The 21,378-nt window shown below is 39.1% G+C and overlaps 1 protein-coding gene across 1 annotated transcript; it reads left to right on the forward strand.

Moving 5' to 3' along the window:
• The first annotated feature begins 3,286 nt into the window (after positions 1-3,286).
• LOC143414980 (uncharacterized) lies at positions 3,287-19,592 on the forward strand. Its single transcript, XM_076880138.1, has 5 exons — positions 3,287-3,635; positions 15,250-15,552; positions 17,916-18,014; positions 18,211-18,317; positions 19,036-19,592. The coding sequence occupies exons 1-5, from the start codon at positions 3,287-3,289 to the stop codon at positions 19,072-19,074; spliced, it is 897 nt and encodes a 298-aa protein (XP_076736253.1). The 3' UTR covers positions 19,075-19,592.
• The last annotated feature ends 1,786 nt before the right edge of the window (positions 19,593-21,378 follow it).

Below are 21,378 nucleotides of genomic sequence, written 5' to 3' on the forward strand. Positions count from 1 at the left end.
ATTTTTAACTCAGTTTTATTCATATTATGCCAAATCACAACAACGGCTGCCTCAAGGCACTCATAATATTGTAATATAAAGCAGCGGTCCCCAACCTTTTTTGCGCCACGGACCAGTTTATGCCCGACAATATTTTCACAGACCAGCCTTTAAGGTGTCGTGGATAAATACAACAAAATAAAACTAGTACTGAAAAAAAAAGAAGATTTATTCATAGCACACGTGAAAAGACCCAGGAAAACCAAGTTAACGATAAAAACGATAACAAAATAACGCTGAAAACCGATAAAAACCCTGAAAACCATACATTTCACACCCGAGCCTCAACTCTCGCGGCCGATACCAAACGACTCACAGACCGGTACCGGGGACCGCTGATATAAAGAACCTACATCATTACAAAAAACAGATAAAACTCAAAAAAATCATATGACCCCCTGTGAGGAAGCACTTATGCAACAGTAGGAAGGAAAAACTTCCTTTTAACAGGAAGAAACCTCAAACAGAACTAGGCTGTGGGAGGGGCAGCCATCTGCCATGGCCAGTTGGGGGTGAGGGGAGAAAGGAAGTAAACTGTGGGTGCTAATGCTGCAATATTGTTGCTGAAACTACTAGTTACTACCATGAGACCTGAATTAAGTATTGCACTTCATAAATGTTTTACAAAATACTAAAACTCTCTTAGAATCACGTGTAAACAACAACTTGTAAAAAGAAAGTAAAAACATTGGAAACTATGCTTCTTTTTTTCTTTTAATTTCAGAAACATAAATCTTCACTAACTGAACTGATATTATTTATATGGCATTATTGCTAAGTCTGCATTTATGTTCTGCTAATTCTACTTTCAGTCTGTGGTGTTGTGACTACTTATGGTCATATGGTCACAAATGGCAACAATTCTTAAAAGTGAGGCCGAGTCTTTCGTGGCTATATTCCTTCTATTGACCAGCAGGAGGCGACTCCTCTGGTTGTTAAAAGATGTCAGATCACATAGACATCTCTGATAAAGTGATTTACTGCTCACTTAATCTTTGATAACAATAATCACTTTAAGGTGACAAGTTTCACGTTTTATTCGCATTTACAGGATAAATAAACATGTTTACAGTCTGCTCTAAAAAAACTGTTTTGATGTCTATAACTCCCCCCATAGCTGTACAGGACTCACCTCAGGCTTAGAGCTTGTAGTATTATTAGTGTTTGAACAGAATACATAACAGGACCCAAAACACAAATGTTGAGACTTCAAAACACGATTTCCAAATAACTTCTTTTAATAATCAATCTGCTGCTAATACTACAGAACACTGTCACTACCCACACTGCTTAAAAGTACCGCTACAGTATTACTACTTCCCTATACTGAGCAACTGTCTTGTCTTTCAGGATAAGAGGATCCAAATTATGGCGTAGATTTCCAGCTGAACCAACAAGACATCACCGAAAGATTTCTTTGCCTTTCATCAAACGTTGGGGATGGGATATATTGTTTTTCTCATCATTTATTATTGTTGCTGTCAGACTCATTTTAATTGGTTAATAATTGGTTTACATTAAACTAAAAACTGAAATATGTATATATTTTTGTTCTCTACAACACAAAGCTGACTAAGTCAGGATAAACATCATTAGAAAATACCTGTACAGTTATTATGTAAAACTTTAAACTTATGTAGATATAGATTTTTTTTGTGCTTTGTTTTTTTTTATTTGTTTGTTTTATCCTTTAATAAAACTTTAAGCTGTGCCGTGTTCTTGTTTTTTATTTTCAGAAGGAAGTACAGGAGAACGTCTGTGGTTTAAAATATTGAATTTGCTTCAGCAGTTGAACTTACAGGTGAAAAGCACTGGACCTCTGTGTGAAATCAGCCATCTGTCTTCACACAAAAGGATGAGCCTGGATTGGGCCGTACAGTTTTATACAACGTGACAGTCCTGCTGTCTCCCTGCGAGTCTTCTCTCCATTCACATTCATGTCCAACCTCGCCTCATATCCGCACCTTTTCCTGGAATAAGACAGAGAAGAGAAAACACCTCCCTGACTAGCCCTCATCATTAATATTATCCTACTGATTCTCTTTATTATCTAAGTTTGGGACATTCTGTCAGGACTCCCTTGGCCAAGAAAATATCATCCTGGCTGTTGACTAGTTATAATATGTAAGCATGTTGCAAAACCGTCTGCGCTACTGCATCACATCACAATAATTCAATTCAGTTATAGCACTGATGAAGCTTTTGACCCTCAAAAACACAGAGTGCGAACTCTTTAATGAGCACACAGGAATTTGTATATAAAAATAATAAAAACAGCTTTATGTAATAATTTTATTCCTAACAGCAGCAGTCATTTGAACATGTGAAGGGCATTTTGTACTGACAAACAGACTTTGAACAGTATTTGAAATTTAAAGGGATCATTTTGTTGCACTGGCACCTAGTTAAATTCAGCAATATTACCAGTAATTGTAGTAAAAAATATTGTAAATGGAGTAGTACCCCTGTAGTAGATGTAATAAAAGACTATGACTACTAGAGGTGACTATGTTAAGTTATAACCAGGATTATATGTAGTAGGAGCTGTAGTTTTCATAGCAGTAATGATTGCATAACGCAGAGTTGGATTTGTAATATCAGTCTCCCAAAAGGTTGATTCTATTCATCTGCTCATGTAGTACTTGATAGTACTACTACCACTATATGGGGGTGTGGTTCATGTTATATTAATGTTTCAGTACTTGAAGGTGACACTTTAATCACTGAAACACTGATACACTTTATAACTCACTTTATAACACACAATACACAACTAAACACACAACTTAGTTAGAAACAGGAAACAGTCAGGGCCCCAGCCAGGCTTGACAGGGGGCAATATATAGCAAAAGCCATTCAGTTTCCAAGCAAAGATCAGCTTCCACCTGCAGCTTCCACAAGCAAAAACAGCAGAGAAAATGAACATTGCCGCCCACAGTAGTGGAGGAGAGAAAACAATACACAAAATTGTCTGCATTGACTTACTGATCACAAACCAGTTTAAGTTCTATGGTTTCTTTCATTTAAAGTAAAACAGTGTTGTAATTGGTTTTGATGTGCATCACATTCAGCTGTGGGTCTTGGTTTGTGACATCATACTAACCCAAACTGTGGGCTGGATGTCAACATGTCCTATAAATTACTTGGTGTTTGAGGTTTCCTATCGCTGATCAGAGTCACCATTTAACTCATCAGAGCTGAGCTGCTTTCAGACGACTCCGTCTTGTTGTGGATGCTGAAGCTGATCATGGTTCTCCTGTGGATGATCCCGTTGGTGCTTCTGCTCTGTGCAGAGGCCGAGAACATGCCCGAGGTCAGAGACGAGCTGGGGACCAATGTCACTCTAACCTGCTCCAATCAGACATCAGACCCACACTGGTACATGGAGATCCACAGTCAGTTCAGAGCATGTATCAACCGCAGATTTTCCTCAGCAGACTCTACCTACTGCTCTCCTGATTTTGAAACCAAATTTTTAATCCTGGGAAACAAACTCGTGATTAAAAACTTGACAGCAGAGGACTGCAGGCTTTACTTCTGTGCCATCAAGAGAGGAGGCAGCATTCAGTTTGTGGAGACTTTTCGCCTTGTCTCAGGTAAGAACCACAGTTTATTTAACTTTATTGTTGTAGGATTAGTTATTCTTCAGGCCTATGATCCATTAGCAGTAAAGCATATTTTGAAAAGACTGATTGCATCTCAAACTTGGTGCAGAGGTGACACATGGATAATAGATAAAATGTCTACATTTGGATCATTTTTGTTAGTTGTGCCTATGTGAGGTGGTGGTTTGTGGCAGCACTTATTTTTTGCAAAGGAAACCATAGGGTGCATGTAGAAACAGCTCCCTGCTCGGATTGGCCACGTCAAAAACAAAAATGCCCACTCCCCCTTTCGTACTATCAAAGTGACAGACTCATTGTCTCTTTGTACCATCAAAATATCTTGAACTTAAAACCAATGCATTGGGGAAAAATTGTGGTTAAAGTGAACATCCACCTGGTTTTATAGATGTCTCAGTCATCGATGCTGCCTGTGGGTCTTCTCAGTTTAGCTAACATCAGGCTGCAGATGTGTTATCACCAGAAGTTTCACTCTGTTCACTCCAATATATTGAAACCAGACAGTCTCTTCCAGAGGAGTGCACAGCTTGAGAGTAGCATCTCAGGTCCGGTTTATGTGGCCACATCTTTGTCTCTGCACTTACTCTAGAAAAAGGGAGCTGAACGGCAGGTGCAGCCGTGGGATTTTGGCCTCTTTGGTTATACCCATATTGAAAGGCTTTGGACAGAAAATATGTAAGACCACAATCTGTCTGAGTTTGTATCTGAAAGGTGACATCATCTAGTTTCTAAAAGAATAACCAAACTCTTAGTGCATTGCAAATGGAAGATATTTTCCTTTACCAGCCTATGACACATTCTCACAAGTTTTTGTTTCATCTGTTGTGGTTTCACAAAGGACATTGTCACCCACTGCTTCGTATCAGTTCTGTTTCCAGGAATAAATTATCTTAACTTTCTTTATGTTTCCATTTGGGGATGTAAATTGGGTACATGTGACTCTAAGACTAATTATACTGCTTTCTTTAAAGAGGTAACTGAGACCTAATGAATGTTAAGCAGTTAAAATAAAAGGTAAGTGAAAATTCGATTCAAACAGCTGCCTTACCTTTTCTGCTCTAAATTTCTGTAAGGTGGCCTGAGTATACACATTTATCTCTCAATTGGGTGGATTTAAAATGTACAATTTGCTAAAATGCATTTGCCTCATTTTAATGCATTTTTTTAAATTAAGTTACAGTCTAAAGTCTCCATTGCCATTGTTTTTTTTAAGCATTCAGTATATTGAAATTATCTGAAACAAATCTTAATGATATCAACAAAGGAATAGACCGGCTGAGATGTAATGATCACAGATCATTTCTTGAGATTATGATGAAATTCAGTGACAGATGAAGTTAACTTTACTGAAGTGAAGTGGGTGGATCTAGATGTGTGCATTTAGGGTTATGACTGAAGTGGGCGCCAATGGGTTGTGGAGAATACGGCTGTAAAATGAGAGAGTGGAAAATACATTAATGGAATATATGCTGCATCTTCACACATTCCAGGCTGCAGGTATTTACCACAACTGCAGATGTAGTAAATACACAGCAGCAAGAGTATTGCAGGAAATAGTCTGTTTTCCTATTGTGAGGTAAAGTGTGCAGACCGGTCTTGTAGGCAGTTATTCTTTCTTCTTTCCTTCTGAGGTTAGGAAGGCCATAGTAGCAGGTAAGTGTCAGGGTTACAAATGCAGGACCCAAATGCCAGACTCTTTCAATGAAAGCAGTGCGTTTATTTACAGTGCAAAAACAAAACACATGAGCTGTCTTCTGGGCGTGCTCCAAGTTAGTACGTGTCCCTGAATCCCGTGCAGTTTCTCCCCCAATGACGTTGGTCCGTTTCTCCGCTCTGTCTCTCTGTTTCCTTGTGCTTGCTCATCCTTCCGTTTTCCCACACAACGATCCAACGTCAAAGAGAGCTCAGCCACTCTCCTAAGTAGCTCCCTCCAGACGAGGCTGACCAGCTGAGGAGTGTGTCATTATCCTCCTCAGGTGTGGCAGTCTCCTGGCCTCTTGGCCAGCACTCACCAGGCCTCACAGTGCCTGTAAACCGGCCTACCGGAAACAAATACACCTACACACACACATACCCCTGCAAGCAGCGGGCAAGCACAAAACAAAACACATGAGCTGAGTAAGCCTAACCCAGACCCAGGATGACCTGCGAGGATCGCCAGCCCAAAAAAAACCCGTGATCTCTGGGTACACAGACCCAGGCCCATGACATTAAGTCTATGCAACTTTACACCTGAAGGATCCAGTCAGTCAAACACAGTATTAACCCAAATTGCACAGTACTGTCTGGAGATGGAAAAAGTTTCACTTCCTGTCAGGCTTGAGGTGTTTGTGGGTACAACACCCAAGTCATCATTTTCAGAAAGAAGTGTAGAGCTCTTGTCGGTCAACACCACAGTCTCTGTGCAAAGGTGCAGAATGGAACCAAGACACAGCATGTCTCTAACAGACGCTACTTACTGCTCTTCTGATTTTGAAATCATGTTTTCAATCACAGGAAACAAACTCAAACTTCACAGCAGAAAACTGCAGGCTTGACTTCTGTTGTAGAAAAAGAAAAAAGGTATTTTGTTGCGACTTTCTCCCTCGTCTGTGTCTCCAAAACATTAAAAGAAAAAGCTTATTTGACTGAACCTAATGTTCAGGCTTTTTGATTATTTCTAGCAAATTGTTTTTATCTTGTTTTTATGTCCGGCCTCTTATTGTCTGTTGCACTAGCAAGTGCTAAAGTGAACATATGAGGAAATTAACTCATGTAGTAAGTTTCACAGGTCAAAATTGCTTTCTTTTTTGTATGTTATAAAGACTGTCCATTTTAAAGTTACTGTGTACTGGCTCTAAACACACCTCGAGATAAAGTGGTGATATGCACTGGAGTCCACCATATGACAGAAAAAGTAAGTAACGAGTTTATCAGGTGATAGTTTATCATTTCTGTTCTGTTTGAGATCTTGGTGTGTTGTTTAGATGTCACTTTTTATTTTGTTTTTTCCTTTTCACGTTCACATTGCTAATGTTCTGCAGAACACGTGGATAGATTTGGGAATGATAGGTTAGATTAAATCATAACCCTTTACAAGATTTACTCTATGCAATGAAAACTGACACTTACCCAGTACATTTAAATGAGAATCAGAAATGTCTAATTTTTCCAATAAATCTAATGAATACAAAAGCAAACCTTGTGGTTGTCTCTGACACCAGGATCTTTGTTGATCGACTGTGTTTTTCACTGGCCTCTTTGGTAAGATTAGTTTCAGAGGTTTCCACTTCACCATGAGTTACTTTGCCCATTATTACTTTAAGCTGCCATATTTCATTGACCTTCTCAGTCTCTGGTCCCCATATCACTGATAAAAAAGTCTCTTCCAGTGTCTACGGCTGTTCACTAACTCACTGTTTTGTGTCTTTTTAATGGCATTTTTATATTGTTAAGCACTTTTTGCAGCATTGTCTGTCTGGAAATGTGCTGAATAAATACATTTGACCTTGACCTTAAACGTTCAGGTTGCTTCACAGAAACTTTCTACGTCTTGTTTTCAGTGTCTACAAATCTTGCCAGTTTCACATAGTATTTCAATCTGGAGAGATTATTAGAAAGAATCTGGCGATTGTGGCTCAAGAGTTGGGTGTTCGTCTTGTAATCGGAAGGTTGCCGTTTCGAGCGCCGGCTCCGACAGTCTTGGTCGTTGTGTCCTTGGGCAAGACACTTCACCCGTTGCCTACTGGTGGTGGTCAGAGGGCCCGGTGGCACCAGTGTCTGGCAGCCTCGCCTCTGTCAGTGCGCCCCAGGGCGGCTGTGGCTATCACCAGTGTGTGAATGTGTGTGTGAATGGGTGGTTGATTGTGTATAGTGTAAAGCGCTTTGGGGTCCTTAGGACCAAGTAAAGCGCTATACAAAATACAGACCATCTACAGACCAAAGAATAAAGAAGATTTACTGATGAACAGAATTTTGATAGTTATTTGGCGGTTAGACTCCGACGGCTCATCTCAGTGCAATAGAACCCCAGCTGTGAAAAGGATTAGACTGCGACCTAATCTTTGAAAAGTTTGTTGGAAATGTGAACAACTGGGTTTTACTACAGTACTTTGCAACAGTAAAAAAAAACCCTTGATGACTTGTAAACATAAATTTAAAATGTATTAATGTAATCTTTTTTCACATACTTTTTCCAGATGTCATTCTGCCTTCCAGCAACCTACAGAACCACTGCAGACTGAGTCAGCTCATCATACCTCTTTCAGTTAATGCTGCCATAATTCTAGTATTTGGTGAGTTAGTTACGGTAAATAAGTTTAACTGGGCCATACTTGGTCCACAAACAGCTTCTGTCACACAGCCAATATTCACCAGAGCCAAAACATATTGTAACTCCTGTGGAAGCCAAGATGGTAGCATGAGTAGATCTTAAAGGTTAGAGATATTTCAAAAACAACAGTATAGTGTTGGACACACTTAACTTGAGACAAGATTGATGTTTCCCTTTCTGAATTAACTCTTGTAAGATATTTTTTGCAGCTGTACACAGAAACTAGTTTATCATCAGCATAAAGTTGGATCTCTGCATCATGAACAGTTCACTTCAGCGTTGTTCAGAGTTTAAAGATCAGATTTGTTCATTCGTCACGAGACGTCTTGTACTAATGTGAGTCTGAAGGTAAAGTGACCCAGTGATCTGTTGGCAGGGATTGTTTTTGTAACGCTGTCTTTGAAGAGGAAAGGCTGCAGCAACCAGGGGGATAATGTTTCAGTTCAAATCTCTGATGAATCAGAGGTGGTTCAGGCTCCGGTAAGCAATTGCTGCTATTACTAAGAAATGAAATGGAACTGTGAGTGCTAATCTTACAAACTTGGAACATTTTGTTTTTGTTTTGTTTACTTTTGTTAACATTTTTTTTTCATTAGTATATTCCCTTATTCCTGATTTCCTGTGCTTGTCTGTGCTGGTTCCTGAGATTACTACCTTGTTGTACTAATTCCTTCTGTTCTTTTCCAGCCAAGGGTGATCTACTCCCAACCCGAATGATGCCACCGAAAAAAATAAAATAAATTAATAGTCTTTACTGTAATAGGCTTTTTTAAGACGACTTTGTCTTGTTCTGGATCCTGAAGCTGATCGCGGTTTTTCTGTGGATCATGTTGGCGGTTCTGCTCTGCGCAGATGCAGAGAACATGACTGATATTAAAGGAGAGCTGAGGAGAGATTTCACTTTAACCTGATCCAGTGGGGCTTCAGATAGTGTTGAACCTAAAACCAACACTTGTGGAAACTTACAGACTTTTCTCCTAGTGTTTTACTTTAGTGTTTACTTCAACAACAACGTCAACATGTTTCCGCCACAGTTTTTCTTCAGACTCTATCTACTGCTTTTCAAATTTTGCAACCAACTTGTCAACCTTGGAAAACAGACTTGTCACTTTAGATTTCAGAGTAGAGGACTACGGGCTTTACTTGTGTGGCAGGAAAATAAATTATATAATGCATTTTGTGGACATTTTCTGACCAATATCAAGTAAGTACCAAAGGTTTTTGTTTATTTATTTATTTTGACTGTGTGGTGTCTCTCAAAGTTGAAGAGATGTTGTTTACTGATCCATTGTTGTCAGATTCTCTTTGAAAATGACATTTGACTTAAAAACCACAAATATTAATGTATTCATATCATCTTTAGGGAGAAAATAAATGGCTTCCATGTGGTGTTTCAGCAGCATTGTTAGACTTTTTTAATCTAGTTATGATGTGACACTCTATATTCATGTGAATGTTTGGCATTGTGTTAAAAAAAGAGAAAACAGCAAGCTTTCTGCACTTCCATGGTCACTTAACTGCAAGCTGTAGTTATGTAACCATGGAAGTGCATTTTGTATTACTGAGAGAGAGAGAGAGAGAGAGAGGGAGACAGAAAACCCTGTCAAGTTGGCATCTGAAAGCAGAGAAGGCTTGAGATTTTAAGGGTTCAGTTTACAACATTTCCACTGAGCAAAAGATGTGGTCATATATTAACAGACGTTTTACAACACCACTAGCACATTCTTGGAAATGCAGACTTGCAGAAAGGGTAATACGGAGATCAAACTAAAAGTGTAAGGTGGAGTTGGATTTGTAGTATCAGTACCACCAGGTGATGTAGATCATGTTGTTGGAGTTTTACAGTATTGGATCTGTGGAAAGACACTGGAAAAGTTACAAAAATGTACAAAAACGTTTCAGATATATCTATGTATCACAAAAATAGCACTTTCCCTGTTGATTGTGTAATGTTCTTATGCTACTCAGTAATCATGGTGGATAGATTTGTTTCACCAGACTAGAAAACTATATAAGCTACAGTTGTGTGAAAAAGTGCTTGCCCACTTACTGATTTCCTATTTTGTAATATTTTTGTCACACTTAAATATTTCAGATCATCAGACAAATTTAAATATCAGAATAATTTTTCAAATAAACAAGACACATCTTCTACATGAAGGTGTTTGTTATCAAGGGGGAAAAATGTGTGGAAAAGCGATTTCCTGCTAAATGGTTGGGCCACCCTTAGCAGCAACAACTGCAATTAAGTGTTTGCGATAACTGGCAACTGTGTAGAAATGTTGGTACATTCATCTTTATATAATTGTTGTAATTCAGCCACACTAGAGTGTGTTTAAGCATGAGTGGAACTTTTTAAGGTCATAACACAGCATCTCAATCGGACACATTTAAGTGTGTAATCTGCCTCGTCTCTCACCCCTTTATGGATATGAACTGCCTCCCACTCTCATAGATCAGAACTTATGCTCTGGGGGTCACACCATAAGTTTCTCCCCTTTTATGCTGATAGCAGTGAATGATGCAGTGGTGTTTCTTGCAGCATGAGATGGTGCATTGTCTTGCATGAAGATGATTTCCTTGCAGAAAGCACGGTTCTTCTCTTTCTACCATGGAAGAAAGTGATCAGTCAGAAACTCCACATACTTTGCAGAGATCATTTTTACACCTTCAGGGATCCTAAAGGGGCCGGCCAGCTGTCCCCCCCGTGATTCTGACTCAAAACATGACTCCACCACCTCCTTGCTGACATCGCAGCCTTTTTGGAATATGGTTGCTGTCCACCAACTATCCACCAACCCTAACCCATCCATCTGGACCATCCAGGGTTGCACGGCACTCAATAGTGAACAAGACTGTTTGAAAATTAGTTTTCATGTAGTTCTGGGTCCACTGCAGCCGTTTCTGCTTGTGAGCACTGGTTAGGGGTGGCTGAATAGAAGGCTTACACATAACTGCCAGTTTCTGGAGGATCCTACATCTTGACATTCACGGGGTTCCAGGCTCACCAACAGCTTCAAATATTTGTTTGCTGCTTTCTTAATGGCCTATTAGCAGCTGCTGTCTTAATCCGATGTATGTCTGACAGAAACCTTTGTCCAGGAGCCTTTATCTGCACGAACCCCGTGTGCTGTGAATCAGCAACAAATCTCTTAAAGGTACAATGATCACGCTTAAGTTTTTGTGAAATATTTAAGGTTTTCATTTCTTATCCAAGGTATTCAACTGTTTCACGCTTTTCAGCAGCAGAGAGATCCGGTTTCTTTCCCTTATTGTTTGAAAATGCTGGTCTGCTTAATGATGTGGAACATCAATCTTAATTAGTTTTTCCTTAAATAGGCTCATCTGGCAAAATAATGATCATAGGTGCCCGAGATTGATTTCAGTGATCCAAAGAGCCCTGAGGCACAATGCCATCCATGAGTTTAATTGAAAACATATTAATCTTTGTGACACTTAAATATAATTTACATAATGATTTGGGAGGTGGTGTAAACCTTGTGGACATTTTTTTGTTAAATGGTCACACCACTTCACTGTGTTATTTTATTACAGCTTAAATTCATCAGCCAACAGCAGAAAGCAGCTGAAAGGCTATGTATTAGCACAGTAGTAATATCTTAGCTCCAATTAGAGCTGCACAAGTTTGACTTCCTGTGAGTCACTTTGTAATTTTGGAGGACTTTTTTATCAAGTGTGACATCAGATGAAATGACCACAGGAAACAGAAAACAGCGCTTCTCTGCCAGTTATATCAGAACTGAGCTGCTTTTAGACGACTCCATCTCATTCTGGATGTTCGAGGAGATCTACAGTCAATTCAAAGCTCATATCAACTGTGGTCTTTTGTGTGATCTTCTTACTCCTCTCCTGATTTTGAAACCAATTTTTTAATCTTGGGAAACTTGTCACTGAAAACCTTTCAGGAGAGAACTGCAGGCTTTGTCTCTATGGCATGACGACAAACAGCAAACTTCACTTTGTGGACACTTTTCACTCAGTCAGTAAGTACAAAGTTTTTACTTTAAAGGTCTAAAAGTCAGTGATGCCTACACCACTGACACCAGTTACTGTTAACCATTTTCAATGTATAAAGTCATTTTAGTGAGCAATAATCTCATTTTCTCAGAGTGGGAGAAACGTTTCTCCCCAAAATAATACTGATAATAGTCACAGTGTACTGAGTACTTGTGTGCTGTGTTTAAGGATGAGGAGCATCATTTTCTGTTCATCTTCCCTTGGACTAAAAACTGACTTCCAGTTTCCAGGTTACATTTGTGCATTTTTGGCCTTCTGTGGAACCGAATACTTCATAAATTTTGATTTAAATCTTTCTATAAATAGACTCAGACTAATGTCCGAGTGGTACAGCAAATTTAGTGCTGATTAAGAAAACTACCACACTACAGATTGTGTGTCAACTATCATTTTTATTTAAGGTTTCAGGAGTTTTTTCTGCAAAAGCAACTTAGAGACACAAGATGGAGCCACTTGATCAGATCATCTTTGTTGAACAGCTGAAGCCCACCAGCTCTGGTGTTTGATTATTTAGAGTTTACTTCACACTACTTTAGACCTGCTGTTAGTTCTGCTAAACAAGATTTACTTATTGTCATTATGTTGCTATAACATAACAAAATTGCAGTGGTGCCCTCTGTGATAAAGTAAAACAAAAAAAGATAAATGAAAAGATTAAAAAAAGATAAATGGAGAAGTCTGTAGAGTACAGTGATTGGATGTGAATGTGCGTGCAGGGAGTCCATGAGCCTATGTAAGTGTGTCTGCAGGGCAGCAGAGGGAAAGGCAGATGGCTTTCACAAAGTTGGTATTTGTGGTTTGCTGTTTTATCAAAAAAAGCCAAAACGAGCGTGTAAAGAAGGAAGTGTGGAACACTTCACCGTCAGTCACAGAGCTGAGCTACGACTCAGACTTGTTGTTGTTGCTGGAGCTGATCATTGTTCACCTGTGGATGGTTCTGCTCTGAGCAGAGGCAGAGGATGTGACCGAGGTCAAAGGGCAGCTGGAGACAGAAATTTCTTGCTTTTATTCATGATTTAAAATTTTCAGTTCATCTTAAACTTATCTCAGTTGTTCTGTCTCCAGGTATCACTTCATGCACTGACTCAGACCAGCAGCAGCAGAAGACCAGCCTTCCTGATTACCGCCCTCATTGTTTTCATAGTGGGTGGGTGTAATATCATTAGTAGAGTCAACAGCTACTCCATTACAGATATTTGCAGCATTCGCAGTTATGATACAAAGAAAATAAAACCTCTAGAATTCAAATATTTAACATATCGGCACAAAATAAAATTAAAGGTATTAAAATTAAGTAACTACAACCAAGATGAACAATAATACATCACTTATGACACTGTGGCATCATTGGTTTAACAAAAGCAAAACCAAAGCAAACCATGTAGAAGCAGTGACATTAGTATGGATGCTATTAGAGTATTTCTTCTTGTTTCCAGTTGTAAGAGCTGCTACTATTGCTAAAATCACAGCTGCTAACAAAACTAAAAATGAACCTATGAGATGTTAATGATGAAAGATGCACATAGCTGCTTTTGCGGTTGTTTGTGTTAAAGCTGTGAGTTCAGTACCTTTTTCTTTCTGTTTCAGAAAAAAAACACCTGGTGTAATTTTGTACATCAGTGCATATTTAGTTTTTTTGAGATTTAGTCAAACACACATTATCAGCTCCTATTTGAGATCATAATAATGCATAAGAATGACAGTAATATTGTGTAATTCATCTGAATACTTTCACTGAAATTCCCACAGTATCATCATGAAGCTGGACACTCTGGTGACAGTGGCAGAGAAAAGGACATTAAAGAAACTGATGGACATTATGGACAATGCCAGGCATCCTCTGCACACGGCCATTAACAACCAGAAGAGTCTGTTCAGTGACAGGTTGCTTCTCCCAAAGACAAGAACTAACAGACTTAAAAACTCCTTTGTCCCACACGCCATCAGACTGTTTAACTCCTCTCTGGAGGGGAGAGGGAGGGGAAACAGGAGGACAAAGGAGGGAACAACTAAGCTGTAGTGCCTCTTCACCTCACTGTGCAATACCTTTTGTGCAATACTTTTGTAAATAGTCAACGGTGCAATAGACTCAATACTTGAAATGTGCAATTCACTTGTATTTTTATTTTTATTCCTATTTATTCTACTTATCCCCTTCGTATATTTTATTTATATTGTCTCTGTATTTATATATATGTGTGTGTGTATAACTCTGTAACTTCTGTCGGTGCTGTGCTTTTTTGGAAATCGAATTTCCCAGAGGAACCCACCCGAGGGATTAATAAAGTTCTATCTTATCTTATCTTATCTTATCTTATCTTATCTTATCAGTGATTGTCATAAAGAACAGAAATACATGTCGGAGAGTTTTCAGGTGCAACTGAATGAATGCATCATAACTCAGCTGTGTAGGAACCTATGAGTGGAGAATCACACCACCAATCCTGTGAATGCTGAATAACTGCTATAACCACATCACGTTTAAGCAGGTCTGTCTCTCTGCCTGTAGACACTGGTGCAGTCAAAGCCCAAACACCACAAGTGGATGTTCAGTTATCATAAATGCATATCACACATATTTCTCTCTCAGATATGATGAGGTGTTAAATCCTTAAATGAGGCAGATGTGCTAGTTGTAATGGAGTATTTTCAAAGATACTAGTTTCACAAAGAAATGATCTTCTTCATCATCATTATAAGGTAATGGTCAGAATCTGAATCTGTTAAGAACACTAACATTTATAAACAGGAAGGGAGTGCAAGACAGAGACTTTGATCACAGGAAAAGCAGGCTACAGCAGACAACAGCTGACTCAGTCATTAAGATAGTTTTATGATTGGTTCATTTGCTTTGCTTGCTTTAATGTTTTCTTGCTCAAGTACAAGTAAATGAAGTAGTTTTACTGCTGTCAGTGGGAGCAGCAGAAGGAAGCAGCACAGAGGTGTTAGAGTCAGATTAACTTTAAAAGCAGTGTTAACCTGAACTGCACAGTGCTCACTGAAGGTTGAAAAGGTTTCATTTCCTCTGAGGTGTCAGTGGTTTTTATTTTCTTCTTTTTTTTTTAATTCAGATGTGACATCAGCCAAACTCACCATGTAAAGTAGGAAGTACAGAGCACTTCTTTGTCTGTCCCATCAGAGCTGAGCTGCTTTCAGACGACTCCATCTTGTTGTGGATGCTGAAGCTGATCATGGTTCTCCTGTGGATGATCCTGTTGGTGCTTCTGCTCTGTGCAGAGGCCGAGAACGTGACCGAGGTCGGAGGAGAGCTGGGGACCAATGTCACTCTAACCTGCTCCAATCAGACATCAGACCCATACTGGTACATGGAGATCTACAGTCAGTTCAGAGCAGGTATCGGTCGCAGTTTTTCCTCAGCAGACTCTACCTACTACTCTCCTGGTTTTGAAACCAAATTTTTAATCCTGGGAAACAAACTCGTGATTAAAAGCTTGACAGCAGAGGACTGCAGGCTTTACTTCTGTGGCATCAAGAGAGGAGGCAGCATTCAGTTTGTGGAGACTTTCCGCGTCATCTCAGGTAAGTGCCAGAGTTTATTTAACTTTATTATTTATTGTTCAGGCCCCATGATCCGTTAGTGGTAAAGCATACTTTGAAAAACCTGACAGTGTCAAGTAAGTGGCAAAGTTTTTGTTTTGTTTTACATTACGTCCTGTATGGAGTAACACAGTGTGAAGTAGCTTCATTCTCGCATCATGGGCTTTTTTTTTTATTTTTTTAAATTGACTGATTTTAATTTTATTTGAACAGCTTTCTTTGCGTCTCGCTGGTGTTTAGGTCTGGATTTCTTTGCAGTACATTACATTTTGTATCAGCACATCTCAGAGTTAACATTCTGTTTGCCACTTTCTGAAATATTTTCCTCTATTTCTGTTGAATGTGAGGTCTTGTTGTGTGTATGAAAATACTGCATTATGTGGTTAGGTTATTTTTAAACCGGGTCGGGGATGAGTTCCTGCCCCAAGTGGAGGAGTTCAAGTATCTCGGGGTCTTGTTCGCGAGTGATGGAAGAAGGGAGCCGGAGATTGACAGACGGATTGGGGCTGCAGCTGCTGTAATGCGGACGCTGCACCGGTCCATCGTGGTGAAGAGGGAGCTGAGTGTAAAAGCGAAGCTCTCAATTTACCGGTCGATCTACGTCCCTACCCTCACCTATGGCCACGAGCTGTGGGTAGTGGCCGAAAGAACGAGATCGCGGATACAAGCGGCGGAAATGAGCTTCCTCCGAAGGGTGGCTGGCCTCTCCCTTAGAGATAGGGTGAGAAGTTCGGCCATCCGGGAGGGGCTCAGAGTAGAGCCGCTGCTGCTCCACATCGAAAGGAGTCAGCTGAGGTGGTTCGGGCATCTGACAAGGATGCCCCCTGGGCGCCTCCTGGGTGAGGTGTTCCAGGCATGTCCCACCGGGAGGAGGCCCCGGGGAAGACCCAGGACACGCTGGAGAGATTATATCTCTCGGCTGGCCTGGGAACGCCTTGGTATTCCCCCGGATAAGCTGGAGGAGGTGGCTGGGGAGAGGGAGGTCTGGGCCTCTTTGCTTAGGCTGCTGCCCCCACGACCTGGCCTCGGATAAGCGGTTGAAGATGGATGGATGGATGGATGGATGGATGGTTATTTTTAAATATCAATATTTGTTCTCAACTCCAACCTGCAGAACACCGTTGAGCAGCACAAATGGGAATGGTTGTTGGTGATAAACAAGTGAGGGAACACGTTTTTACCAGCTTAGCATTTTATATCAGCTCTTCGAGGGAACAAGCCAGCAGGAAGCTGCGCTGAGTGAGCCGATTGAACAAATATTCTAAAAATTTTAATGTGCAGCTCTTTTGCATCTGTCTGTTACACTCAGCGGGTTAAATTTGGAACCAGTTCAGGGTCCAATTCATTTATTATGTAAGTGGAAAGGGTGCATCAATGGTAATACACACATGTGCATATGCATACGTAGCTGATGGTGTGTTACTGATGGAAAAGTCATTTCCATTTTACTGTGCTTACCTTCTATGTTGATGAGAGAAAGTACTCATTAACATAGCTTTGAAGTGTCAACATCCAACAGTGTAGATGCTGCAGTCAGTGAACATATTGTAAATAAACACACATAATTATTCTAAAAAAAAAAAAAAGTAAGTCCTAAAATTAAACAGAATTCACTCATCTGGAAATTTACTGAATCCACAGTTTATCACATCTACTACTTTTTTTGTCTTTTCTAACCTTTCCACTTTAAAGGTCAAAGTAGTTGATCTGAACATATCTAACACTTGATTTGGTGACACTCACTTTCACCACAAATTCAAGGAAGCGTCTAGCATGCGATGTGTACACATAGCTATTTTCTCTCTTTTAAAAAACAAAAAGTAAATTCTCTCAAGGTGTCCTTGGTGTTGTTGGTGGTGATTGAGTCCACTTTAGGACAGGAGATAATAAATAACGTAACAAGTTTACCAACCAAGAAGTTGTCTCGTGTTTGGATGCTGTGTCTTTGAATCTCACTGGTTAGTTTCATTTGCACTTTATCTGGTTACATCTGGTTACAAAAAAACTAAAAACCTGTTTAACTTTAAAAAAGATGGTAATTAAAAATAAAACACTTCACCATGCACACTTAAAAATGAAAACTTCCAGTGCACTGTGAGAATGACAATGAGACCTCTCAATCATCTGAACCTGATGAGCAAGAAAAACAAACATAACACGTACATATCCACTGCTTTACAAAACTGTTTGCTAGCTATTGACGCTTATAGTTGATCACTTCTAAATAATAATAAAGTTCAAAAACAGTTTTAAAGTGTGAGCTTTACTCTAGTGAAAACGCAAAGAAAGGTCATGACTTGTGAATCTAACAGTTTCTCAGCTCATCTTTCCTCTTTTTTTGTCAGATGTCACCCTAAACATCACCGACCCCCAAATCGACTGCAGACTCAGTCAGCTCATCATCATCTGTGTCTCTGTTACTGTTGTTGTCTTTGTAATACTGGGTAAGTGAGCCATCATAGATAAGACACTTGAACAGACTCTCTACCAAATCTATAAGTGTTTATCTGAAGCCTGGTCATTTTTCTAATGAACATAATCACACTAAAGTAAAGGGACTGAGAAACATTTATCAGACCAGTCCACACATCTTGTGTAATTGTGAGTTTGATGGTGACGTGACTCAGTGGTCTGTTGCAGGTGCTGTTTTTACAGTGTTGTGTTTGAAGAGAAAATCCAGAAGGATCCAGAAGAATAATGTTTCACTTCACATCTATGAGAACACAGACACACTGAGGGCTGCGCAGGTAAACAAACCACTGCTCTCATCGATAAAACTGATACTGTGACCACTAATGTTCAAAAACTAGTACTGTAGAAGACCTGATAGTAATAGTTAGTGTAGTAGTAATAGTTAAATCTAAAAGTAAATTGTGTAATAAAGATGCAAAAGAAATTTTATAACATTGATCCTTTTGCTTTTAACACCTCTGGTTAAAAATATGATTTTATAGAAATCTCTATGAGAAAATTAACCTGTTTTCGACCTATGAAATTATTCCTCACTTGATCTCTGAGCTCAGTTAACATTTTCCTGATGAGTTTACAGTGGTCACTTCTAGCTCCATTAAAAACAAACAAACAAAAACAGAGACAAGAGTGAAAATAATCACTTCAAGGTTTCAAAATGGGACAAATCAACATTTGAAGGACAAGCTAACAGTTGAGACCACTGGGTTTCTCCATTCAAACATATTCATACAGCATTTTTTTTTTGTCTCACTTAGTAATTGTTACATGTACACCCTGAGTGAAATGTGTACTCTCTGATATGTGGGCAGTTTAATGACGTATTGTATAAGCTGAGCCACATCCACCCTAATCTCTGATAACTGTTCTATGTTTGCTACTGCTAATACTACAGCAGCAACTACTGCTAATACTACAGCACCAACACTACCACTGTTTAAAGTTCCACCACTGTACTGCTTCTTCTCCGTACTCATTGCTTGTGTTTTATTTCAGAACAAGGTGATCCAGTCCCAACGGGCAAAAGCTCACTGAAAGACTTCTTTACCCGTAAGCTGAAAGATGTTGCTTTTGTGGACAATTTGAATTGTTTCACATTTAACCCCCAAAATACATTTTCATGCATTTTTGTCTACTGCAGGACATAAATTGACATTTTGTGTATTATCAGGATTGTAAGAAAACAGCTGCGTACTTATGATGTAAAACTTCATATAAAAATGTGATGTGCTTCAAGTGTCAGCTGGAACCCTTTGAACATGTGAAGTGCAGCTTAAGAGAGTCTGAAACCTATTAAGCTAAAAATTGAAAGCATGTCTGAAACTTTAAGGGCTGCATCCACAAGGCACTAAGTGGATGTGGTAGCACTATTTATAACAGTATCACATGACTAACTATAGTGACTGAAGTACAAACATATATAATGTCAACAGTAATGTCAACAGCATATTGTATTTGTAGTAGTACGTATAGAATTGCATGTAAACTGCTTAGCAATACATACATTAAAGACTATTTTTGCGGTTGTACTAAAAGCAGCTCTAATAAACAGGATTGTGGGTAATTGAAGTAGCATTTGTAGTTTTTAAAGCAGTATAATATTATGTATCTGTAAGTTAGCTAACAATTCTGTTAGCACAAATACTTCTTTTGTCCAACGTTTGTCTAAAAGTGTAAAAACAAAGCGTGAAAAAGGAAGTGATTTCCTGAGTTAATTATACACTTTCCTGAGAAACAACTACTCACACTGAGGCGGCTCTAAAGCCCAGTGGCCTCCTTTTCTGTTACTCCCTGGAAACTCAGTTAAATTAGCATTTCAGACTTTTTTTAAAAGAATTACTGGAATACATGAATCATTCAGCTTTGACTGTTCATCTGCTTTTACCCACATTGTCCAGCAGCCTACCACACAATCAGACATCCTGATTCAAGATGTCTGTGTAGCCGATCTCTCCTGCGTCCACACAGGAAGTGATGCATCAGCCAGTGGCAATAGGTGATGAATAACTTTCCACCAGTTCAAGTAAGAATGAGCAAAAATAACTGGTGTTTAATTTGAAAGTTAGCGAGTGAAATTATTACAGATGAGAGTGAAATAAAGAATAGATTGACATGTGACATATGAGGAAATGCTTTACAGTGGGATGCAACCTTGGTAATAGTCATTGTTTTCCTGTATATATTGTTGGTTGCTACAATAAAAAGTTTCAGTTAAATATATCATATTGAACTACTCTACTAACTACGATACTCTGAAGCTACACTTCAGAGAAAATTAAAAGAGGTGGGAAACTTACAATTGACCCCCTTAAATACTCTTTCTCATTATTGGATTCACCTGTGTATGTAGGTCAGGGGTCCCTGAGCTTACCAAGCCAATTTGAGTTCCAATAATTAGTTCTAAAGGTTTTGAAATCAATAAAATGACAACAGTGCCCAAATTTATGCACCTGCCTGATTTTGTTTAAACAATTATTGCACACTTTCTGTAAATCCAATAAACTTCATTTCACTTCTCAAAGATCACTGTGTGTGTCTCCTATATCAGCGGTCCCCAACCCCCGGGCCTCGGACCGGTCCCGGTCCATGAGTCGTTTGGTACCGGGCCGGGAGAGTTGAGGCTCAGGTGTGAAATGTATGGTTTTCAAAAAAGGTTGGGGACCGCTGTCCTATATGATATATTTAACTGACATTTTCTATTGTAACAACCAATGATTAATACAGGAAAACAATGACTATTAACAAGGTTGCCCAAACTTTTGCATCCCACTCTACATGGTTACTTAGGCAACTGGATTCAATTTAGATAAATATGATTAAATTAAAGAAAATCAATGAAATTGATTGAACCCTTTTTTGAGTGGATGGATTGTAAAATTACACAGCTTCTGTGACATGTAAAAACGCTTTTGTGTCATTTAAATATTCATCTATTATTTATTAACTGGGAGGTTTTGACTTTGGTGTTATTGGAAAGAGCTTCATGCTTCCAGAATTAAAATCACCCCATCAAACAGATGTAGAACCAAAAACAAGTCTTCTTTCAAACAAACTGTACAAATGACAACACCTGAACATACCTGAAATAAATGAGTAAATTAATTTACAATCACACTGTATATATTTGTTTCAACATACAGGAAGAACACGTTCTATAGCTACACTTGCCTGTAGGGGTCACTGCTGAGACATTTTAATAGGATTCCAATAAAAATAAGTCATTCTTTCCAAACAGATGTTTATTTCGTACATCACTCTGATATTTGACAAAGACTACTGAACTGACTTCATTAAAAATATTTTTCTCTCCAACTTGTTCCTCTTTCTGTGTCTCAGTGG

The sequence above is a fragment of the Maylandia zebra genome, linkage group LG23, assembly GCF_041146795.1.
Source record: "Maylandia zebra isolate NMK-2024a linkage group LG23, Mzebra_GT3a, whole genome shotgun sequence".
Taxonomy (NCBI): Eukaryota; Metazoa; Chordata; class Actinopteri; order Cichliformes; family Cichlidae; genus Maylandia; species Maylandia zebra.